Source organism: Haemaphysalis longicornis, unplaced genomic scaffold (assembly GCF_048455015.1).
Source record: "Haemaphysalis longicornis isolate Haplotype H1 unplaced genomic scaffold, Haemaphysalis longicornis Haplotype H1 scaffold_2, whole genome shotgun sequence".
NCBI lineage: Eukaryota > Metazoa > Arthropoda > Arachnida > Ixodida > Ixodidae > Haemaphysalis > Haemaphysalis longicornis.
Window position 1 is genome coordinate 106,118,812 of NW_027526295.1, and position 25,332 is coordinate 106,144,143.

The 25,332-nt window shown below is 47.2% G+C and overlaps 2 protein-coding genes across 2 annotated transcripts; one reads left to right on the forward strand and one right to left on the reverse strand.

Moving 5' to 3' along the window:
* Nucleotides 1-134: 134 nt before the first annotated feature.
* Nucleotides 135-23,495, forward strand: LOC144169098 (integral membrane protein 2B). The gene is made up of 6 exons (XM_077698108.1): nucleotides 135-403; nucleotides 13,322-13,483; nucleotides 17,007-17,165; nucleotides 18,620-18,832; nucleotides 20,328-20,478; nucleotides 21,062-23,495. The coding sequence occupies exons 1-6, from the start codon at nucleotides 323-325 to the stop codon at nucleotides 21,184-21,186; spliced, it is 891 nt and encodes a 296-aa protein (XP_077554234.1). The 5' UTR covers nucleotides 135-322; the 3' UTR covers nucleotides 21,187-23,495.
* On the reverse strand, nucleotides 22,274-25,331 carry LOC144169099 (uncharacterized). Its single transcript, XM_077698109.1, has 2 exons — nucleotides 24,859-25,331; nucleotides 22,274-23,657 (listed from the first exon to the last, which is right to left on the reverse strand). The coding sequence occupies exons 1-2, from the start codon at nucleotides 25,065-25,067 to the stop codon at nucleotides 23,474-23,476; spliced, it is 393 nt and encodes a 130-aa protein (XP_077554235.1). The 5' UTR covers nucleotides 25,068-25,331; the 3' UTR covers nucleotides 22,274-23,473.
* Nucleotide 25,332: the final 1 nt, after the last annotated feature.

Consider the following 25,332-nt stretch of genomic DNA (forward strand, 5'->3'; position numbering starts at 1 on the left):
TTTCCAAAAGTACGGGGAGAACTCGTTCGTTGTACGCAACACGGAGACGAAGCGCTAGTTTCATTCCCTAGATGTCCTCACCGCGAAGCGCGTAGACAGGCGCACGCCGTGCAAAAAACAAAACAAATCGAGAAAGGCGAAGGCCGATCGCTTCTAGCCGCCACCAGGCGCCGAAGGCGAAAGCTGAGGCTGAAGTCGCAGTTCGCGGGACAGTGTATCTTTGTTGTCTGTTGTGCGCAGCTGTGCGTAGTAGAAGCCCGAGGCCGAGACCGCAAACTGCCGTGATCCGTGTGCCGCACTGCTGACACCCGTCTTCTTCACGATGACGATCATCACGCAGCCCCTGACGGAAAAGAAGCTGGCCAAGTCGCCGCAGGCCAAGCCTCTTGTACAGCATGAATCGGTGAGTTAGGCTTACGTTGAAAAGGATATCGTCGCCGTTGCCACCCTGGGCTGTCGATATCGGCTGGTTTTCGTTTCCCCTTCGACCGGATTGACACGGGGAAGCGTTGCCGTGGGCCGGTTGCTCGATATGCGCCCTGAATGCGCGTCAGTACGGAGAGGCGTCGACGGCTTGCGGCTCTCTTGGTGGTGCTTGTTTCTGCCCGGGATGGATAGCATTCTCGAAGAGCGTTTTACTTAATAAATTTATCTGTTTCATGTTTTAACAAGCTCCGCGGGGTTACTGCGTGGAATAGCTTTCCGTTTCGTCTCGTGCGGTGCTGCTGAAAGGCAGTTTCGGTTGTAATTTGGTCGCATTGATTGCGTTTTCTTTCGGTGGTCGCCTTTTTTTTTTTAAATTCCCTTCTCGCTCACGCTGTTTGTGGGCAGTTCAGCCAACGTGTATGTTTTCTTGCAGACGTAGCGTAAGAAAAAGGGACGCAGAACAGGAAGAAAGGAAGACGAGTGTTGATGATTTCGGTCAACGTGAGTCAGATGACATGTCAAACGCACGCATCCAAGCACGGATCGTCTTTGATTAGGCGTTTTTTTTTTTTTTTCGTATTTGTAGTCAAACTACCGACATCGAGAAAGGAACTTCTAGCAAGTGGTAATTTTGTCCCTCGTATTCGCCCTCCTGGGTGCAGTCGCATCTTTGGCCAGTGCATTCTAGTGCGCACTTGCCCCCAGAGCGGTACCCACGATGTCGCTCACTGGCACCCCTTGTTTCCGTCGTGCCAGAGAGGTTACTGCTACCGTCGACTGCGTCGACGTCGCTTATTTTCAGACCAGAATTCGGAAAGCCCCGCTGTTGTTGTGCCCCCGAGCTCGCGCTCCCTGAGAGAATGTCGACAGTGCTGCTCCGTCGCCCGTGCAGAAAAAAATGCTGGCGACCCTGCCAAGAAACGACACGCTGGCGCTCCGTGATAAGTTCTGCTCCGCGGAAACAGGCCAGATAAATTTGCGAAATGTCTCCGCATTGCGAATGAGCGTTCCGGAAATATTCGAGTGCGCAGACTGTCGCGTCGGGGCTCGTGGTAGGTGTCGCGCAGCGTGCGCTTGCAGATGGTTCGTGTCGCGGATGGCGTTACGGTAAACCATCCGAGGCAGGCGTGTGTGCGAGTGTGGTGGCGTCCCGACCTGCGATTGTCGTATCAGCCTTGGCAAGTTTTCTGTTCAGAAGCGGTCTGAGTGAAAAGTGCGGCTGCCGCGACGCCCTATCGCCGTGGATAAGATAATCAAATGCAAGAGCAGAATCGTGAAGTACCTACAAAAAGTTTGGCGTGACAAGGTCACGCGTCAGGTCGTTTGCAAAAGTGGAGCAATGTGCCCCTGTTTTTGACACAAATTTTCTTATTTCTTGAACACTTTATCAAACAATGATGAACCAACTTGGGTTACGTCGTTAAAAAGTGGCCCTGCTCACAGTCGGCAGGCCTTTTTTTTTTTTTTCTGGTGGAGTCAGAAAACGTCGAAGTGCACATTAGAGAATGCCTGTAGGTCTACGTGCATCCGGTGCCGTCCACTATGGCATACCTCGGAGCCTGAATGTGTCAGGATCCAAATTGACTCCTCTTATGCTCTCGTTGCAATATCCTCGACTCACTATTGTTCTCTCAACTTTCTCTGGTTACGTTTCGGGCATTGCCCCACCCCAGAAAGTTCCTGCCAGTGGTTGCTTATCACCCAACAAGATGTGTCGGTGGCATTTCCAGAGCTGCTTCTTGCGTTTGCATTTACTCCCTTTATTGTCTGCGTTATGGATTTTATTCTTGTTGTTTTATTCTGTGGTATCATCGTCATTTATTAAACCCTTGTAGGCCCTAACATGAAAGCATCATAGCACAAAAAGTAGGGGTACAGGGCAGAAATTACAATTAAATACATGTAAAAAAGTACACCTCATTGATGATAAGCACTAAAAAAACAAAAAACAAAGGCGAGAGCAGCGACAGTGATAGTCCCTTTTTATTCATTCAACAGTGTAGCATTTGTGGACAGCCGAATGCAGCAGCACTTGAATGAGCCATGAAGAGAAAATGCACCTTCGTTTAATTTGAAAGAACTAGGATTCAGTATCTCACTCAGCTCCATTACAGCCACAAAAGATGTTTTTAACGGGGAAAAAAAAAGTATTTAAAAACTTTCAAATTTTGCGCCACAGTGACGTGTTATGAGCAAGAATGACGTCATATGGGCCAACGATAAAACATAATTTTCAGTGCGTTAACTGCACGTTAGCATTCAAGTGATGCGGTCAAATGGAACTAGAGGCCCCATTACAGACGTCCAGTCATGTGTCGTCGCGACAGGTCAGTTAGGCGGCCGCCAATTGCACAAACAAGGTTCCGTGACGTCATAGAAAAGTTGCGGGAAATTGGCTAGGGGGTCGCTACTGCTTCACACATTTTCTTTAATATCTCCGTTGCGATGATATTGGTATCATTGTTATCGGGACTAAGCAGTCTTTCTAATAGACCCAACTTGTATTTGGTCTTCACGGCTCCTTTAACAGCGCCACACAAAATGTCAGCTTCCTGGCATGGTGATTGAGGCAGATTAGTTGAGTAGCCTGTGAGAAACCAGATGTAAATTGGTAGCGTATGCACAGGTTGTTCACGCAGCTGTCTGTTGGGGAGGCTGAATGCCAAGGCACACTTTATCTGTAAGGATAAGAATGTGACACCGAAAATAAAGATAGTGCCTTGTAAAAAAAGCAGGAGGGAGGCAGCCTTGAGTTGTAGTGATGTGCAAAGAGCCCTGACCTCCACCCTGTGGAGTTCGCTTGCGAACTTTCGGAGAAGGTCTGAGCAGGGTATGGTGCTAGTGCAAGAGCTTGCCAGAAAGAATAAAACTATTTAGCACTAGCAAGCAAGTGATCAAGCTAAGGGTTTTAAAGAATTGTTTGTTTTATTAGATGCGACGCTGAGAGCATCTCTTGTCGGCGGCCCTGTCCTTCCTGCGTGCGTCCGTTGTTGTCCACAGCCACTCTCCCCCTCTCCTCTCCGATAGCGAACACCCTCTCGTGAGGGGCATTGGATTGGATTCGATTAGATTGGCTTGACTTGGATTGGATTAAAGTGGATTGTGCTGCGTCATAGCCGCGGTACTCTCTCTCTCTCCCACCCGCCGCGGTGGCTCAGTGGCTAAGGCGTTGCGCTGCTGAGCACGAGGTCGCAGGTTCGATTCCTGGCCGCGGCGGCCGCTTTTCTGATGGAGGCGAAAAGCAAAAACGCCCGTGTGTACGAGATTTCGGCGCACGTTAAAGATCCCCAGGTGGTCAAAATTAATCCGGAGCCCTCCACTACGGCGCGCCTCATCGCCTGCGTTGCGTCGGCGCGATAAACCCTACAATCAAAATCATCTCTCTCTCTCTTCCGCGGTCTCCTCTCCTTCGGCCGCGCTGCGCATATAACCGGTGTGCCGCTCTCCGGCGGCCTTTCGGTCGACGGTTGCTCTCCGCTTGCGCTTGAATCCCCCTCAGCGTCGCATCACACCAGGGTTCCCGTGAGGGGAGGTGGGCGTAATTTTTTTCCTTTTTGTGTGTGTGTGGATACAATACACATGATAGGTACACTAGAAAGTATTTGCTACATGTTTGTTCTGAATACTTACTTCAGGCGTTGTTTCGTCTGCCATCGCGCAAACTTTTGAACAGTAACGCACAAGTTATTGACTTTGGAATAAATGTTGGATGAACAGTCTTGCACTCTATCTACTCCTGGTTCACGGCTGCTCAATGAAACAGCATTGCTTTTATTGCGCACGCCGATGATTATTATACCATGTCAGTGCTGAAACTCGAAACTTCTGGTTGCCTTTGAGCCCATGAAGGAAATGACAGGAGGGGAATGCGTGTCCACTGTGTCAGTGTAGCGGAAAAAAAAAATTGTACGGAATATATGAGAATTGTCTACTGGTGTGCAAGCATCCGTACAGCGCCTCTGCATTTCTCCAACCTTACAGTTCCTTAATGGCGTCAAAGGAAATGGTTTCGCCACGTCCGACCCTTTTGAGGCAGTCATATCAACCGAACCGGAACGTCGTCCGATTGCTGCTGGTTTTTCCTGTGACACTGCTTCTCTTATTTCTACTGTTCTTCCTCTTTATTATGGCCTTGCTGCAGTGATGGCAGTGTCACAAATTCTTTTTATCGCCACCAATTGTGTATTGTAATTGTTATACTGGTATCACATCCAGGAATCGGATATTATTTTTTATACTCGGCAGCCCAACAGAGAGCTTCCCTCTGCACACACCTCTACTGCAGGAAAGTAAGCTTTCAAGCCAAGAGAACATGTCTCTCCGTGGGGAGTTTCGTTTGTTTCAGTTATTCCTTATCGGTTCCTAATGCTACCAATCATATGCATCTCCACTGTTATAGTGATTACATGTCTCAACTTCATCAACTACACGTTTTGGGAGGCAATTAAAAGGTGTTACACCTTTTGCATTATGGACAGATTTTGCTTGGGACTCGCCAGACTACTCGCGCATTAAAACTAGCTATTCCCTGTTATGCTCAGTATATGGCGTGTCTGAGTGAAGCTTACATTAAGAGTAGTGTCAGTGTTATTCTAACGAGGCAGTCTCTTGAATGAACCAAACTTGCGTTTTGTCTTCATGGCCACTTTAATATAACAAACATTACTCGGAATGGAATTTGTCTTTCACTGGCAGGCCAAATTATGTGCCTCTCTTCTACCACGAAAGTGAACCAATTCGCAACAAGGCTGTGAAAAATTTTGACATTGAAGGGTGTGTAACTCTACTGCATAAACATAACTTCATCAATGGCCCCACATTCCATTTGTCCGAGGTGCAGCAAACGCACTTGCATGTGATGAGGAATTTGGTGCACACGGGATATAGCTACAATAATAAAAAGGTATCACGATACCTTTTAAGCACAAATGTAAAGGTCAAAGTTGAGGCCAAACGTGAAAGCACTTGTGTTTTTTGACAAAACAAACCAGTCGGGAGCGAGCGCTCGTGTCGTTAGCTTTTTCTGTACTCGTGCTCTGTTGCAAAGCTGCCGCAAGAGAGTTAATCGCTACGGAAGCGCAAGTCTTTTAAAAAGAATTGACTTTTCTTTTCTTGGTTTTTGACATGCTATTGAGAACATCAATCACATGTTCATTGAACCCAGCAGGGAATTCGAGTGATGCGAGAATGTTGTTTGTACAGCATCGAACCCTCTTGGAGAGTTGGTCATCTAGCAGTGGACTTTTTAGGGGTCACGCACGTGACACTATTTTCTTTGCCCACAGAGCAGTGGCTTGAATGTACTGTATTTTCCAGTCTATAAGTCGCACTTTTTAATAAGCTGCACCCCCCTTCAAAACGACAGTTTTTCCGAAAAAAAAGAAACGTATATATGTCGCACTGGTGTATGAGACGCACCGGTGTACAAAACACACTTGGTAATCAGATAAACTCGTAGAGGATCAGTTAGAAAGTGTAGTGAAAGTACATGGTTGCGGCGGCCGCCGCCTTTGAACGCCTCCCCCGGTAACACGTGCATCTACCATCCAAAGTCTAGACAGAACTAACTTCTCAAAGATGGTTTATTGATACACACAGATGGCATGTACTTACAGACGGCATTTAGGCAAAACCATCGAAGCCTTCTACCCGCCGCGGTGGCTCAGTGGCTAAGGCGTTGCGCTGCTGAGCACGAGGTCGCGGGTTCGATTCCCGGCTGCGGCGGCCGCTTTTCTGATGGAGGCGAAAAGCAAAAACGCCCGTGTGTACGAGATTTCGGCGCACGATAAAGATCCCCAGGTAGTCAAAATTAATCCGGAGCCCTCCACTACGGCGCGCCTCATCGCCTGCGTTGCGTCGGCGCGTTAAACCCTACAATCAATCAATCAAATCAATCGAAGCCTTCTTCCTCCGACTCACTAACAAATAATTCATTCATTTAGACCTTGGAGCTGTGTCTCTTAATTAACGTGCGCTGACATCACGCAGCACACAGGCACCTTTTCAAGCGCGGCCACGACGTACCAAATTTATTCCATACATAAGTCGCACCAGTGGATAAGACACACCAAGGAAAATTTCAGAAAAAAAAAAAACGTGACTTATCCACCAGAAAATACGGTAGCTCGGAAATTTACGGCTGGTAACGCATGCACAAAATGTCTTCTGGCTTTTCTTAAGCGTCCTGTTTTGTCAGAAGAACATAAGCTATAACTTTGCATTTTGATTATATTTCTTCAACTCAAAATCCAGGTTCCTTTGTTACCTCATCCAAGGAAACTTACACGATCAGTTCGCGTTTGAATAATATTTCAACTCAGAATTCAGGGTCTTGTGTTATTGCCTCTCCTACCCTTTGTCTTGATGGCTGAATTTAGGACTACTTTTAAAGCTAGAGGGTACAGTCAGTTTTCTTCCTCTCCAACCCCCTGCACCCCCGTCTCAGGGAGATTTAGTTTTGGTTGCTATATGCGTCTGTTACATTTGTTTGTTCTGTGTGGTTGTCAGTATTGGTTGTTTAGAGTGTCGATTATTTTCAGTTGTCTTGTGCATTTGTATTTCTGGTTGTTTTTTGTTTTGTGCGTGTGCTTCTGTGTCAGGAAGATCGAGGAGCACCGGCGGTATGTCTGGATTGTATGTTTGTTTGAGGTCGTCTTGCAAGCAAGCAGACAGAACAGGCTTGCAAATTGAAGTTGCCATGCCATGCTACATGCAAGGCCCGGCTGTGGCGGCCACTTTTCTCATGGAGACGAAAAGCGAAAACGCCTGTGTGTACTACGAGATTTCAGCACACGTTCGAGATCCCCAAGTGGTCAAAATTAATCCGGAGCCCTCCACTACAGCGTGCCTCATTGCCTGCGTTGCGTCGGCGCGTTAAACCCCACAGTCAATCAATCAATTAATCAATCTGACCTCCGTACTGAGGATTGCGCTTGTGAACTTTCGGAGAAGGTCTGAGCAGGGTATGATGCTAGTGCGGAGCTCGCCAGAAAGAATAAAACTATTTAGCACTAGCAAGCTAAGGGTTTTAAAGAATTGTTTGTTTTATTCTTTTGCGTGTGTGTGTGGGTGTGGGTGTGTGTGTGTGTGTGTGTGTGTGTGTGTGTGTGTGTGTGGATACAATACACGATAGGTGCACTAGAAAGTACTCGCTACATGGTAGTTCTGAACACTTAGGTCAGGCCTTGCTTTATGCAAACTTTGAACAGTAACACAGAACTTGTCGACTTCAGAATAAATGTTTTACAAACAGTCTTGCGCTCTCTCTACTCCTGATTCATGGCCGCTCAATAAAACAACATTGCTTTCATTGCGTGCCAATGGTTATGATACCATTTCAGTGCTAAAATTCAAAACTTCTGGCTGCTTTTGAGCCTGTGAAGGAAATGACAGAAGGGGAATGTGTGTCCACGGTCCCAGTGTAGCAGAAGAAATTGTACTGAATATATGAGAATTGTCTACTGGTGTGCAAGCATTCGTACAGCGCCTCTGCATTTCTCCAACCTTACATTTCCTTGATGGCGTCAAAGGAAATGATTTCGCCACATCCGACCCTGTTGAGGCGGTCATATCAACCGAACCGGAACGTCGTCCGATTGCTGCTGGTTTTTCCTGTGACACTGCTTCTTTTATTTCTGCTGTTCTTCCTCTTTATTATGGCCTTGCTGCAGTTATGGCAGTGCCACAAATTCTTTTTATCGCCACCAATTGTGCATTGTAATTATGATACTGTTATCGCATCTAGGAATGTTATTTTTTATACTCGGCAGCCCAACAGAGAGCTTCTCTGCGCACCACATGTACTTCAGGAAAGTAAGCGTTCAAGCCAAGACAAGAACACTTTATCTGTAAGGATAAGGATGTGGCAACGAAGATAGTGCCTTTCGTTTTGTTTCAGTTATTCCATATCGATTCGTAATGCTACCAGTCTACATTTCCACTGCTATTGTGATTAAATGTCTTAACTACATCAACTATACATTTTTTGGGCAAATAAAAGGCATTACAACTTTTGCATTACGGACAGATTTTGCTGGGGCATTCGTCAGACTGCTCGCGCATTAAAACTTGTGGCTGAAGTTTCTCAGCGTCCGACAATGAGCTGGGCTGGTCACAGCTTTCTTTTCTCTGCCATTGGCCCATCTTTCGACCTGTCTCAGTGATTCTCACATTGTTGAACATTTTGTACATTTGAACATTTCTAGTGAATGTGTTACCGGGCTTCCTGCCAAAAGGCTTCGTCTTGGTGGTTTCGTGCACATAAACTACTAATTTGGAGTAGTGACAAATAATGGAAGTAAACTGAGCATGCAATCTAATAAAGTGGACACTGATGCTTGATACAGTCGGGTCTTATTGAATGAAATGATGCTTGGCGTAGTGTCGGCATAAAATTGTTTCTTGTTGAGATTGGCAAGCAATGCCCACTGAAATTCTCATGTGGCCTGATCCTTAAGAAAATTGTTCTGTCGTGGAGTGCAATTTCTGCCCCCTCCCTGTGTTCATCTGCCGCCAGGGGTGGGGCCGGTATTGTGGGGCTGCTGGGTAGAACTTTTTTATGCGAAGTGTTCTGTAACAAAAATGGATTAAGTGCTTTTCATGGCAGTTAAAACTGAAAACAAATTTCAAGAAACAGAGAACGGTAAAGTGGGTGACTGTTCTGATGAACAGAAATGTGCCACCCAAAGCACGAGCTAGGCTGATTGTGGGTGAGCCCCACAGTGTTTTAAATTTATTTCGTTGTTTTCAACTTTGCATTGGCATTAACAACATTAATTTACTTTTGAAGGAAAAGCGCTTTTAGAGGAAAGGCGGGCGACAAAAAGCAGAATTCACTTTACACTGGCAACTGAGTTTTAATATTGCTCATGGATCTGCACTCTTAATGACAACGGTATTTTAAAACCAAGTGTCAGTATCAGTGTTTATATTGTCATTACAATAACCACCAACGTAGCATTAGTCCTTGAAGTAAAATTATTCCATGCTAGCATATGGTTCCTGGAGGAGTAAGCATGGGTTTTCTTGATTAATTTAACTTGCCTCTTCTTTGAAGCACATGGGAGGATGGGGACCAGTATGTTTTTTCCCTTAAAGGGGCCATGAAGTCAAAATGCTGCTTTGTTTTATTCAGAAGATTCGGTGTTTTATAGTGCCCCCATGCTCTTGTCGGTTAGCAAATTATGCTCTATTCAATGAGAACGAACAGTTTAAGCCAAAATTTATATTCTCCCTCTGCGTTGTATGTTCTGGAGCATCATATGGGCAGGGACCTGAAACGAAAGTTGGTATGCTGACTAATTAGGGCTGCTGCTGCCTGAAAAACGCGCGTCTGGTTACTGTCTGCCTGCCTAGATGGCGCAACGATATTGCTCAGGGACCACTTTTGCATCCTGCTTCCGACCAGGCTTGTGTACCTGTCGTATTTTTAATCATGGATGGTGATAATCGTTTTGTGAAACGTTGCGTATGACTCGACAAACGCAGTCACATAAGGGGCAGTGTCGCTTACGTCTGGTGGCCAGTGTCGTGTCGGACAAGGCCAACGCACCGTGTCTACAAAGGGTAATGTTGGCCGGCAGAAAGCCACACAAACTGCTTCTGTGTTTATACGTGTTCATTTGTAACTTCTGCTGTTTGCTCCCTACCAATCTTACTGCTATAAAAGAAATCGGCACTAAATCCGAGTGCAAATAGCTTATGCTGCAAGCTTATAATCCCCGTATGATTTGCATTGGATTTCGTCGGCTGCAGCCAATTGCAACAAGCAGTCCTTGATACATCATAAGTTCTGTGCATGGAAGCAGCAGGGGAACCGCGTAGCTATTCCCTGTTTTGCTCATAATATACCGTGTTTGAGTGGAGCTTACATGAAGAGTAGTGTCAGTATTATTCTATTGAGGTAGTCTCCTGAATGAACCAAACTTGCATTTTGTCTTCAAGGCCACTTTAACACAAACATTACTTGGAATGGAATTTGTCTTCCTCTGGCAGGCCAAAGTGGGTGTCTCTCTTCTACAACGAAAGTGAGCCAATTCGCAACATGACTGTGAAAAATTTTGACATTGCAGGATGTAACTCTACTGCATAAACATAACTTCGTCAATCGTCCCCACATGCCGTTCATCAGCAAACGCACTTGCGTGTGATGAGGAATTTGGTGCACACGGGATGTAGCTACAATAATAAAACGGTATCATGATACCTTTAAAGGGCAAATTTAAAGGTCAAAGTTGAGGCCAACCGTGTAAGCACTTGCGTTTTTGACAAAACAAACCGGTCGAGAGTGAGCGCTTGTGTCGTTAGCTTTTCTGTACTCATGTACTGTTGCAAAGCTGCCGCAAGAGAATTATCGCTACGGAAACGCAAGTCTTTTGAAAAGAATCGACTTTTCTTTGCTTGGTTTTTTGACATTCCATTGAGAACATCCATCACAGGTTCATTGAACCCAGCAGGGAATTCCAGTGATGATGCGAGAACGTTGTTTGTGCAGGATCGAGCCCTTGTGGAGAGTTGGTCATCTAGCAGTGAACTTTCTTAGGGGCGACACACGTGACACTATTTTCTTTGCCCATAGCTCAGAAATTTACGATTTAGCTTGGAAATTTAGTGACCCGTGCGCGAAATGTCTTCTGGCTTTTCTTAAGCATCCTGTTTTGTCAAGAGAACATAAGCTATAACTTTGCATTTTGATTAAATTCCTTCAACTCAAAACCCAGGTTCTTTTGCTACTTCATCAAAGGAAACGTACACAATCACTTCGCGTTTGAATAGCATTTCTTCAACTCAGAATTCAGGCTTTTATGCTATCGCCTCACCTAGCCTTTGTCTTGATGGTTGAATTTAGGACTACTTTTGAAGCTAGAGGGTACAAGTAGTTTCTACCTCTCCCCCCCCCCCTCCTCCTCCCCTCCCTCGAGAAGATTTAGTCTTGGTTGTTTCATGCGTTTGTTATTTCTGTTTCTTCTGTGTGCTTGTTAGTTTTGGTTGTTTTGAGTGCAGAATATTTCTGGTTGTCTTTTGTTTCGTGCATGTGTCTGTGCGTCAGGAAGGCAGAGGAGCACCGGTGGTATGCTTGGGTTGTATGTTTGTTTGAGGTCGTCCTGCAAGCAAGCAGACAGAATAGGCTTACAAATCGCAGTTGCCATGCCATGCTACATGCAAGGCTGCCAGTGACGGATGACAGCAACACAAAGGAATGTTGCTGTGAATCACGGCAACGGATGTAGCTGCTGTGGCTAGCACATTCTCGCCTACTTGGTTTGTGCATGGCAGCCTGATGTCCGGGCTGAAAATGAACTCTTTTGGAATGATGTAATGCAAAAAAATTGGCTGCGTCCCCATGGCAATTCCAGGATGTCCTTAAATGAGATAGGAATAGTAGGAGGCGTAATGATCTGTTTTTGTTTTCTGAGCTCGGAAGGGGGTTTTTGGCATGTGTAAAGGAAAAAAGTTTCTCCCTGTCAGTTTTGGAGAGATAAACACACTGGCCGTGTATGGGTTTAGGTAGCAGCGACTGCTCAGATTTCAACACTGTGCTTCCTGTTTCGTTGTGCACCTGCACTCTTTCAAAACGCTCCGAGAAACCTACGTGTCTTGTTGGGAACTTCGGGGTCGCAGCGCAGCGCAAGAGTACCAGCATGGTGGGCTTTCAGAGCCGAACTGCCCGTGCTGTGCTGGTGCACCCAGCTTGCACCGCTCGTTTATTTTATTCTCCTTGTCTTTGGTAGCTGGTGCCAAGGTACCGGCTGCCGACGAAACGCTGCTACACTCTATTGGCATGTTGTTTTAGAGTGGTAGCGGCAGGTAAAGAACTACACCTACAATATTAGCGTTAAGATTCAAGCTTTCAGCCTGTCTGCCTTGTCTTGCTGCTGTGCAGGTAAGCTTTCCACACGAATCGCAAGGTTTTGTGCAACCTTCGTTTGTGCGAGGCCTGCACACGCGATGCCCGCTTGTAGCTCAGTAGCCACTTAGAAGAACAGTAGGTTATGCAGTTTTCAAAACTTTGTGAGAAGAACAGTAGGTTATGCAGTTTTCAAAACTTTGTGCAGACAGTATTGCATGGAAGTTGGTTCCCCTTGAGAATAGGGTGGAATGTGTAAATCGCTAGCAATGAGAATGATAGAATGATAAGGGCCTTTAAACGCTACCAGAACCTTTCCAAATGTCCCTCCTTCCTTGGCGAGTCATGTGCATTGCCTTTTGTGGCGTGCACTGCTGGCAGTTCCCAAAAACTAATCTCGCAAAGAAAAGGAGACAGGTGAAAAAGGCAGTGGCCCTAACGGAGATGACTTGCTTGAAATAAAAGTTGGGTGTTTTAAGATGTTTGCCCCCCTAATTTCCCTGGAGGGGGCAACTTACTTGTGCCCCGCCTTGCATCCCATCCTTCATGATAGCACTGCTAATTCCAAGCTGTCTACAATGCGGGTATTCAAACACGAGGTTGCCGTAAATATATTTTGCCACCAGCCAATGGGTGAAAGTTGCCGTTAGCAGCCGTGTGAGTGAAGGCTAGTGAGGCAAGTTGCAGGGAAACACAAATAAGCGAAACAAGTAAAACTGAAAGTGATGTGTGCTAAACAGAGGGGAAGCATGGTACTAAAAAAGACTTAAAGTGTTGTGTAGGGGAGCCCAGTAGAACTGGTTCTACTTGTGTGTATGGTATACGCTCATTCTGACCCCCCTTTCCTTCTGTGGTGGACAGCTCGGGTGACTGTCCTGGCTGAGCAAATTGTCTCTTGTGCTGTGCCGAATGTCTTGCATTGCCTATGTGGCGGTCTTATCGAGCTTTGTGTCTTTTAGTGTAAAAGGTGTGCCTGTCCTCTTCTTTTCCTTGTCAATTGCGTGCGTCTTCTTCCCCCCCCTGATGTCCCTCTCCTCCCACCCTGCCCAGGGCAACGAGTGCGACGTGGAGGGCAGCCCCGTGATCGTGACGATGCGGGCGCGCCGCGTGAGCACCACCACCACGCTGTGCGTCTTCTTCACGGCCTTTCTGGTGCTGGCCACGGGCATCGTGGGCGGCGTCTACCTCTACCGGCAGTTCACTCACTACAAGGTGGGCCCGCGACAGCAACGGCACCCAGGTGTTTGTGATGGGCGAGAACAGACCCCTGCCGACCAGAATTCCTGGCAGGGAGAAGGCCTGGCTCGGGGAAGCGAGCAGGATGAGGGGTGGGGTAGCAACAGCCGAGATAACTGAGGCTGTATCTTCATTTAGAAGCGGGGAATCATTGCTTTCTTTGCACTCTGTCTCCGAGTTTGCTCAACAGTGAGAGTCGCCGGCGCATAGAGTACTGTTTTGGGCACCGTGTGCACAGCCATCACAAAACTTTTTTTTTTTTTTAAGTTCTGATAGCAAAGTGTCGCCTATAGAATTCACACTTGCTTATTTGGTATGGTGCAAGACCAGCCAGGATAAGCCCCACACTACAATTGGTCTGGCTTTTTTCTCTTTAACACTCCTGATTGGAGGCTTCAGTTTCGGTTAGCACATTTGCTTGGAACTCTGCAGTGGCACGAAAGGTGAACTTTTTTTCCCCCGCACAGTCTGACAAATGCTTGTGTCAAAAAGTGTGTTCAGCCTTCCCAAGTGGTGGTGAATGTAGAACTACGAAGGCTGTGTGGGTGGTAGCAGGTTCTAGAACTGTTGTTTTTCTAAAGCAGCTGCATTCTTCAAATGTGCTGCACCAATCACCTGATAGCAGGGTTCGTACAGGTCTTTGAAAACCTTGAAAACCCTTGAAATTGACAATTGAGTTTTCAAGTGACTTGAAAGCCTGGAATTTTTTCCTTCTCCTGGAAAACCGTTGATTTCTTTGGGCAACAAAGAGGAGACCCGATTACGTGACCGGGTTTCCGTGGCTTATAGTAGTGTGGCCCTGCACACTCCCCTTCCAAAACATGCTTTTTACAATTTAAAGCCAGCTTAGGGGTGCAGTTGTGCTGCTTTATACAGCTTTTACAATTTTAAGTGAGCTTGGAAGCACAGGCGTGCTGCTTTACACATTGGCTCGTACGGAATGAAATCCCTCTGTCGGACGAGGCAGAAATTGGCATAGTTACCCTTCCAATTTTTTATACTAATTTCTGCATTGCCTCATCCTGTTATTCATTTCACATATCTTTCTGTTGCTGTGCCCCGCCATACCTATGCCCCACTAGGTTTCGAAAACGAACGGTGCTGACGCTCCAGGGTGATATAAAAATGAGCACAGATAAGCAAAACTTTGAGTGCGAGAACACAGTGCATCTAGCTCCTAAGCTTTACTGGAATATTTTATTTGGACGGGTGTGATGGCGGGTCGAGCCAGTAGACTCATCAACCCCCCCCCCCTTTTAACGAGCACAGAAATTTGGGGGATAAGAATGGCAGGAGGGGGTACTAAGTTACATTCCTCGCTATCTGAGACTGTGTATTAAGAGAATTTGCAGAGCTCGAAAAAGTTCAAGATAGCATGGCTTTTGTAAAGCTCCCTCAGAATTTTGATGGGTAGGGGTAAACTTGTCCAGTTTGGAACCATCCAGTATGATGGTTCCAAAGAAATATTTCTTGAGGTCATTTTTTTTAGATGTAAAGCAGCAAACGTTTAGCATGGGAAAACAGTAGTGAAATGTTAGTACATGGGCTCTCCTGCACCCTTTAAAATGCCTTGGCAGGGCCTTGAAAGTCCTTGAATACTTGTCCCTGAATTCTGTACGAACCCTGTGGTAGTGAAGATAGTGCTTGACAAAAAAACAACCTCTCAACCAATATGTGATGGCTACCACCCTTTCTGCAATGCATGGGCAGAATTGGGTCACTTTACTCGGAGTTCAAAAAATGTACTAAGACATGTTTTACCTATGGTTGCGGCCCAGCAGCTCCTGTTTCTGTCTCTGTTTGCGTTTACATTTTTTCCCCACACAGCCACGTCACATTTTTGCATATTTTCTCGTCCATCCGTGCCTTGTTACTGCTCATCTCCCCTGGCCGTGTCCGTGGTTTATAAGTGATACTGTTGATAAATGATGCTGCCATGACATTTCATAAGTAAAATTTTCCTTCACTGTCACCGTCCACATTAAACTTAAATGCTATGAGGCGGAAAACAGAGTTGCTAGACAAGAAAGGAAAAAGATGAACAGCCTAGTGACATGTTTAGCTGCCCTAGTTTGTTTCAGCAAATGGCAGGCCCTGTAATATGCAAAGCATGCGCAGATGATGGACTCCTTGTCGACGTAATTGTCTTTTCCCCCCCGACACTGATGCTATGCTTGAAATGGCAAGGCCAGCGTGTGCGTTTATTATTGAAGCCTACCATCCCACTTGGCAGGGCCATGATTGAGGATAATGTGCTCCTTAATGAATGTCTGCGAGTATTCGGGATGGCATCGAAATACATGGTGTTTGTGCACTTATTTGTCGGTGTTACGCTGCAACAGTGCTTGTTGGGTTATCCCATAGGCGCCTAGCAACTGTTGTTACCTGCTAGTTGATATAGCTGGCTGTACTGGGGAGAAAAAGTCCCCAGGCTGTCTTTCTGGCCTGTACCTAGACCCGCTGAAAAGTCCCTAGGTTTTGACTAGGTACTCTGTGGCATAATTTGTTACCGACATTGAAAAGTTTTCATCCCCCCGTAGATAGTCTGTCTGCGGAGTTCGCTTTCGTAAAGTTGAGGCACTAAGATAATGTCTTTGCTCCTATTTCATTTGCAGTTAGTAACATGACAGTGTATTTTAGTCTCTGCATCTCTCTACATCTCACCCTGAGCACTTTTTTACAGCACAGCTGTATATGCCTGCACTTCCACATATTGAGTGTGTGGATAAATCAGCAAAGACTGGAAGTTTTTCACACCTAAGAGCTAGTGTTTCAAGCTTCCTTCTCCGGTTGTTTTCGGTGTTTTTCCCGTCCAGCTTGAAGGGTTTCCGGAGCGACATTTTGCCCTGTGTTTTTCATGTCTAGGCCTGCGCACATCAACAAAAAAGTAGAAAAAGCCAAACTTGGGGAGCCCCTAGGAACTCCCGATTCCTAGCCAATCCCCCTAGTGGGGATTGGCCAGGAATCGGGAGTGGGGATTGGCCAGTGGGGATTGGCCAGGAACAACAAGAACCGCAGCAACTTGTGTTCTGCCGCTCATGACGTGCTGGGATAGCACAGTCTTTAGTGGATCGGGCTCAAATCTCACCAGATTGCACATTTTTTTATTTGTCCTTCACAGCGGCGGCCACACTTTGGTCCGGACAACAACAACGGCGGCGCTTTTTCGGGGGAGTGGGGCACTTGAGGCTTTTGCCTCATTAGTGACAGTGTGCACGCAAGCATGTGTACAGAAGTTGTGAGTGCCGACTTCTTTGTCGGCAGCTCTGTGTTGCTTTCTCATGACAAGCCTATTTATTGGGGCTATGGGCAATTTCTTAGCATGAACTCAACAGCCACAAAGTCTATTTTTGCTTGCCCTTCTGGATAGAACAAGAGCAAGAAAAGGATAGAACTTTGGAGCGTGTAAGGACTGTCAAAGAAACTTAGACCCACTCGGCTTCTGTCTGGAGGAGCCCCCAAGCGCTGCTTTCCTTGTCTACTCTTCCCCATCTGGCAGGTCCGTCGCTACCGCGGCTGGTGCGGCGTGCCGTACGTGGCGGACTCCAAGATGCCTCCTGTCATGTCGGGCTCGGACTTCCTCCGCCAGAACCGGAATGGCGCTTTGCCCGATGTGGCCAGCGCCATCATGGACTCTGTCAAGGACAACTTCTTCCAAGTAAGCCGTGGAATCCCTTGTGATCTCGAATTTCTGCACAAATCTTCTCAGTGCACTGAATGTTCGTGCAGTGTATTTGACTTATCTACGGATGCTGAATTGTTGCGCGCATGTTTTTTTTTTTGGGGGGGGGGGGGGGTGTTGTTATTGTCCCTCGGCTGAGTGACAAACAGGTCACACTGCGGAGAAAATTGTACCTGGTCAACCGAGCTCCAGAGCAGTCCGACTTCTTTGGGCTTGTTTGTGAAAGGAGGGTTGGATTGGGAAATCTTTTTATTCAAGGGGACACTGTAGTGAACACAAATGCAGGACAGAGTGCTGCTCTGCTCCCAATAATAGTTCAAAGCAGCTTTGAGGCCCTTGTGATCTTTCCTGCGTGTTGATAAGCACCTGCTGATAATACAGCTGACAACTGCTGATATCATTCACTTATCTTGCAGCACTAGCACCAAGAAAAGTGCTCCAAGAAAAAAAAACACATTTCTAAGGGTTCAAACAACGAAGGGCTGTAATTCTTGCATTTGAGTTTTTTTTAACAGCATTTTGTGTAAGGGCACAAAAGAGGCATCACGAGAGTTGTATTAAAAAGACCATGAAGACAAAATGCAAGTTTGTTTTATTCAAACAATTTGGTGCTTTATAGTAAGGCACTTGTCTGGCACCAAAGGATGCTTTATTCGCTGTGAAATCAAACAATTATGTTAGCCAAAATTTTAGTTCTCCCGCTGCAGTGTGTTTCGTGACATCATGTGGGCAGGGACCTCAAACGAAAGTTAGTATGTTGACTGAGGTTGCTGCTGTTCGCTTTACACCGCTTTGGTTACTGTCCGCCTGCCTAGATGGCGCAGTGATACTGCTCAAGGACTGCTGTTCACACTCTGCCTCTGACCAGACTTCTATACCTTCTGTGTTGTATTTTTATTCGGGTTGGTGATAATTGTTTTGTGAAACATTGAGAGACATAAAGGGTCACGTAAGTGGCAGTGTTGCTTATGCTAATGGGCCAGTGACGTGGCACATGCACAGATACTTAACTGCGAGCGGGCGAGTGCGAGCTCCCCGGTCTTTTTGTCACTCTCTGCCGAGGACAGCAAAAGGGCAGTAATTCTTTTCACCTTGCAGTTGTGCAAGCTGCCGTCCAAAGGCGGTCTTCAAACCCTTGGCAGAAAAATGAACAGCTCCAGTTCTCTCTCTCTCTCTCTCTCTCTCTCTCTCTCTCTCTCTCTCTCTCTCTCTCTCTCTCTCTCTCTCTCTCTCTCTCTCTCTCTCTCTCTCTCTCAATCCTGAGAAGTACTTGACAGCACTGGGAGGCATTGTTTTAATGAATGTCCTTCGAGGCAGCTTGCATGTTGCGGATAGTTTAGATTCCGATTACAGTGCGGCTTTTGATGGGCGCTACTCGTACCGTACTCAACTCAGGAATGGCTGGTGTGGCACTTGTTGCACGTGTGCAGGAGCGATTCGACCTAGACCTGGAGTATGAGCAGTACGAGGAGATCGAGGTGCCGGACTTCTCCCACGGCCGACGGGGGCGCTTCATCCACGACTTTGCGGCCAACAAGACGGGCATCGTGGACGTGGAGGGCCGCCGCTGCTTCGTCATGCCTCTCAACCGCTCCCTCGTGCTGCCCCCGCACTCGCTCTTCGACCTGATCGTCAAGATGCGGGTGGGTCGGGCCCCTCCTCCTCCCCAAGAAGGCGACCTTCGCTTTGTCTGTTGCTACCAGCGCGCTTTGCATAGTTAACTGTACATTCTTGTGCTCTTCCTTCGAGTGGGTAACACGGTTTCCTTCAAAGGGGCCATGCAGACAAAATACAAGTTCGTTTTATTTGAAAGATTTCGCTTTTATAGTGCCCCCAGTGCTTGTCCGGACGCAAGTGATGCTTTAGTCAATGAGAAATTAATCAATTTAAGCTAAAATTTTGCTTCTCCTGCCAAATTATGTTTTCATGATGTGTCCAATGACATCACTAGAGCAGGTTTTCAAGCTGCTCTGGAGCCTTGTTTATTGTTACTCAACCTAGATGGCGCCACCGTACCACAGCGGGACGTTTTCTTCCTTTGCTTTGTTTTTGACCGCACTTGTACCTGGCTTGTTTTTGTTTGGGGAGAAAATAATCGTTTCGTGAAACGTCGTTTTCACTCGATCGATATGGTCACGTAAGACACTGTCGCTTACACCAATCGGCCAGTGTCGTCTGCGACAACCGCAAAGCATTGCAGCTCTGTGCAGCTAAAACAAGCATAGTGCGCTCAGTAACAACAGCAGTACACATTGGTACTTCTAAGTTTCACAACTTCCACTGTTTACCCCACTATTATTGCTGCTATGAAAAGAACATGCCCTAAATTTAAGCGCAAATAGCTCGATTCACAAGCTTAAAGCCCTGCTGCCTAATTTGCGTTGCAGCCTCAGCCAATCGCAGAGCTGGCACATATGACATCATAGGTTCTGTTGCAAGAAATGAGCTAGTGGGTCGCACGTCCATTCCCTTTTTTTTTTTCCTCCTAATTATGTAGCTTATTTGAGTGAAGTTTACATTAAAAGTGGTGTCAGTATGATTCGAACGAGGCAATCTTTCGAATGAACCAAACTGGTGTTTTGTCTGCATGGCTTTAAATGTTGTTTAACGTGACTCCACCGCACTGAAAAGTTAAGTTGGCTGGGGAGGTGTAAAGTGGTCGCTAGCCATGCCACCTTGGGCATGTAACCAGGTGGTCAACTTGGATCTGCTAGAAACACGCAAGAGCTAAGATGCGTAAAACTGGAATGTGCAGAAAAGCTCCACGAACAAGTCAAACTGAAGTTCACTCGGCACTGCCTGGCAACACTACTGGGAAATACTGAGCTACATCCGAGCACACAGCCTTGCTTTGGGCAAGGTTGTGCAGTGAATCTTCTGAACTGGAACGATTGCCGCAGATATCAAGTGCTCTGGGCCCCTTCGATCTTCCGCGTTGCTTTCTGTTGTCGGTGTTCATTTGCCCCTGCCTCGGCATTGATTACCCGAGTTGCATGGGTAAAGTTTGGTGCACGCAAGAGCCTTTGTGCGGCTGCTTTAGGCGTGCGGATGACCCGTCTTTGCGTGTCAGGCGCACTGTTCAAACTGCTACAAGCCGCCGCTGTTGACTGTGCCCCTCCTCCCTCCCGTGTGTCGCAGGCCGGCTACTACGACGTGAACACGGAGATCGTGCGCGAGCGCATGCGCGTCGTGACGCCCCCCATCCTGGACTTTCGGGACGTGGGCTACTACATCGCCCGCGAGTGCTCCTCACTGCCCACCTACCGCCTGGAGCGCATGACCATGCCAGGTATGGCTCGAGGACGTGGGAAAGAGGAGATAAGCGCTGTCAGCGAAAGTGGGGGGGAAAAGGGAGATCTTGTTGAATGAAAGCGTGTCTTTCAGTAGTCGTGGCATCACAGGTGCACAAATTCTAAACTCGAGCCGTAAAGGGGCTACAAAGGCAAAACACAGCTTAGTCCAATTTGAAAGGTAACTCGTGCAGCTTTGTTCCAGTCATGAAAGATGCTTTTTTTTTTTTTAATCAGGAAAAAAAAAAACAAGAAGTATTGAAGAACTTTCATATTTCACTCTGACGTGACGTAATATAGGCTGGAGTGACGTAGCACTGCAAACATGGTTATCAGAGTTCTCACCCCATGTTCATTAGCGTTCAAGTGACGGGATCAAATCGAACTAGGGGCCCCACTACAATCGAACACGGCACGAACACGATTGTGTGACGTCGTAGAGAAATCTGCTTCATCTGATTCCCTCCGTATCTCCATCATTTGTGTGAAGTTTGAGATACAACTGTTAGCGTCACTGTTAGCGAATGAACCAAATGAATGAACTTTCACGGCGCATCTAAGCCCGCTCTCCGTCTGTTCCAGTGTTCAAGCGCAGCCTCGACCAACAGCACCACGCCGTCTTCGTCGAGTTTGCCGGCAACCACATCACGCAGCTGGACATCACCAACATCGACGAGGCCGTCGGAGCTGGTGGCGCCTCCGCTTGAGGCCCTGTGGGCGGCGGTGCTGTCGATTAGCCAGAGTTGTCGTGGGAAGCGGGCAGGGCACCTGCGGTCGTGTGCCTGTACTGCCGTTGCAGCAGTGACCGGGTGCGTGCTGCTCACCGAGTCCCGCTTTCTTTCCTGTGTTCATTGCGCATCGGGCGGTTAAGCCAAGTTCACGCGGCCTCGCGCTTTTTGTCCGCCAGCCCTATGTTCCCCCGTTCTATTTCCTGTTTTGCGGGTTTCTTCCCAACGTTCGTTCCCCGTAGCGATCGGCGTGTCTTTAATGGTTGCATTGTGTTGTGGGCAGCGTTGGGCTTACACGCGTGTCCTCGAGCGTAAATTCACGGCCAGTCGGTGGTAACCCATCTTGTGGATGCGGGCTTGTCGGTGTTGTAGTCGCATCGCGCTGCTGGCTTCTTGGTTTTTTGGAGGGAGCAGGTGTAGCCGTCGGCGTTTCGTTGTGCATTTCATTTTTGTATGATGGTTTCTGGTATCTGTGGGATGTCTAGTCATTCTGCTAAGAATGGTTTCGCCACGGCTTGTTTGTTTGGCCGTCTTTCAACCTTCCCGCTGTTCCCTTATTTTCCTCTTTCTTTTGGTCGACTACCGCTGCAGGCGTGTGTGGATGGTGTCTAGTAGGAGCAGGTCTCGTTGCTAGCGAATGGACTGGTGCTCCTGGGAGCAGTGGGGACTTGTGCACTATTTTGACATTGACCCAGGCATTGACATTGTTTGCTCTTTTTTTGTTGTTGTTGTTGTGCAAGAAAATATTGGCTAAGCGCCTGCTTTTGGGGTCAATTAGGACGTGATGTGTTGCTGAGCGCGAGTGTTCAGTTTCAACAGCCAAGAAGTTGAAAGGCAACCTACCTTGCCGAAACGATGTCAAGTGACTAAGTAAGTGTGCCATGGCATTAAAAAAAATGCTCATTAGCCAAGGTCGCAAGAGCTGGCCCACCTGAAAGCAGTTTTTCTCTGCTCTTTGCTTAATACTGCAATCCGCTACTACCACGTAACAGTATTGGGTGCATTCCGCTATCCTAGCATTGCCGGAAGGCAAAGCACATTTACGTAGCTACGGCTGTTCTAGTAGCTACTGTTTATACAACTGCTTTGTACCCAGGTGTGTGGGCATACTTGTCCTATTTTTTTTGCGTGCCATTGTCCACGCGGATTCTGGTAGCCACTGCAGGCATGGCCGCTGTGCCCTGGCACGTGTTATGGCACAACCACCGAATGCACATAGCGTATATATGTACACATATATATACACACACACATATATATGTACTTTTCGTGTGTACGTATGTTTACCCACCGCTGGTCGTAGTATTCTTTGTGCGTGTCGCCATGTTGTATTGTGTTTTTCCTTTGTCACGCAGTGATAGGCTTTGAGAACAAAATGTTGTAGCGGCCAACAACCATTGAGAAAAAAAAGTTCGCGTTGCCTCGCTCAAGAAATGGGCAAGTGAGAAAGATGGAGAGTACAAAGTGACAGTGACGCCGGCGTGTGCGCAGTGTCTCGTTTTTTTGCTGCTTTTTAAACAATCGCATCGCTGGGAAGAGGCCACGCAGGTAATCCTAAAGTGCACCATTTAGTTTTCCTGCCTTTGGCTAGCACTTTTTTGTTCTTGCTGCTGAGCAGGTTTGGATATTAACATGCCTGGCATCTTTCGGAGGTGTGGTTACTAAACTGGAGTAAATGCACGTGGCAGTGATGCACAACTTAGTCTTGCTGGTTAGGGCTGTTAACGATAACTGCTTACCGACAGTTAGGTGCCATGTTATAGTGATCTCTACTTAATGACGACGATCGACGTGCTTTGCACTTAAAGTAAAACAAGAAGCTGCAGTGACCAGTGCATGCCATGACAACATGTCGACGTCGTGTTTTAACTGTAGAACGGTTAAGCACAACAGGATATTTACAACTTTGTAAATGCAGGTGCATTGCTTTTTTTTCCCCTCCTCATGTTTGTTTTGTGTGGTGCTGTCTGCAGGCTTTGTTCATACTTTTTTTTACGTTCGCACATTTGTGCCGTACCGTTTTATACTGAGTTGTAGTAGCGGTGTGTTTTTCAGGCTCCTGGATTCATCCCCGCACAACTGTGCACGGGAAAGAGAAAATGTTTATGAGCGAAGAGCATTGCTTACTATTATCATTATTACTACGACTCGTAACCGCTACTATTGTACTGTACCACTTGTACTGCACAGGCAACGGTTCTGGCCCGCGCGCACATTGACTGCAGCGTACGAGTAGTGGTTCTATTCTTGTCTCCTTGTGGATTGGTTAATAAAAGGAGCTGGGAAGAGGCGGGACGTTGTTGTCTTCGGCGGCCGCCTCTCGGAGGAGCTGGCCGATGCTGTTGCGGATGTCGTAGCGCAGGTACCGGGTCACCACCATCACGAAGAGGTTGAACACCAGGACGATGTTGGATACGAACACCATTATGATGGACAGGGTTGTGTTGTACCTGGTGGGAGGGGGAAGAGCATGAAATTAAGGTTTGCACCAACTTTGGGTGAATGGCACGCAAGTTCAATCATGCAAAAATGCAGGTATACGAGTTAAGTGGGTGTGGTTCATGTAATTATAAGAGCACTACAGTGGTAGCAATGCCTGTCGTGTCGCCACTTCCTTCGTGGCTCGAGGGGTTTGGGAGATAATCCTTCCATCCCCTGCACATCGATTTGCAGCAACTGAACCTATGGATTATGCCTAAATTGGTAAGTCTAGCACTGATGATTACCTTTTTCTCTAATCGTCATGAGAAAATTAAGCGCTGGCATGTAGTAAGTGTCGGTGTATCTTCCCGTATCCTACGAACCCAGTGCCTCGCTGCTTCAAACTTCTTGGTGAAAACCATCTGTGTCGATTTTAACCCACTATTACTTGTGGACTAACCATGGTTGCTGTTATGAAACTCCAACCAAAGCAAGGTATGGTAATCAACAAAGTTGAAACGAGCTGGTTGGCACATTGGTAAGGGCAGTGCAACAAACGTCCTGTCCGTCCCATTTGTTGTGCTGCCCGTTGCGTAAAAACAACAGAGCGTGGCTAGTTTGCGAGTGGTAGTACTTTGGTTCATATTGAAATAAACCTGCTGCGAGTTAAGTGGGAATTTGACACCAAGTTGCTGGAAAAGTGGCAGATTTGGCGACATATTCTAGACCCCAGTGGGAAATCTAAAAATTTCTCCGGGATTTCGCACTGCTTGATGCACTACAAACGGTGATGCGAGTCTTCGGTACACTCCGAGTAATTAGGGAGACGCAGGCGCAAGTGGCGCCATAAGGGCCCTGTCAGGAGAGAGTTAATCAGAGTTAATCCCAGCCAGAAATACATTGTAGGTCCATTTGGACCTATCAAAAACAATCCAATTGGTTGGTTGTTTGTTTGTTTGTTTGTTTTTTTTTTTTTTTTTGCCGAGTTGCCGCGGGTGACGTACGTCGAAGCGACAACCTGAGCCTTTTGCTTGACACGTAGGGGGTGGTGTCTTTTTCTGTAGCTGGCGAAGAAACTGCGCCCGAGCCCTAGCGATGAGCCACGCGTCGACGACCGCAATAGCTTCCTATGGCTCGGTCGACGCGTACGTTTACCTACGCAAAACGTTCAGCCTGCGGTTGCTTCACCTCACTTCAGCGGGTGGTAAACGATTGAAAATTGGTTTGCACCTGGGTTTCTCGGTCCGTATAATGGCTAAGATGCGTCCGCGTGGAATGCACGGGTCCTTTTCTTGTTTCGCGAACACGCTCAGGATCCGGCTGACGACTTCGAGCTCGTGTTGGCGGCTCCGCTGCGCGGGCTCCACTTTGCCTTGGCCGCAGGTGGAACGGACGCCGAGCACAAGAAGCGAGACGGCGAGCGTGGCAGCCGCCGACATCGCGCACCGAAAACTAAACTCACCGCGACACTAATCGCATCTGCTACGTCTACGAATTCACATGCACGGCCGAACACGGCGCCCGCAGGACATGAAGCGGTGACACGCAATCATCCAGCGTTGACGGCACCACTGGTGCCATTGCGGTTACTGCAAGCACTCATAAAACAATGCGTAATTTTTTTTTTAAGAACGCAAGACGAGAGGAAGCATTTGAGAAGTCGCTGCGCCTTCTTTAATTTTCCATGCCTGCCGCATCATCCTG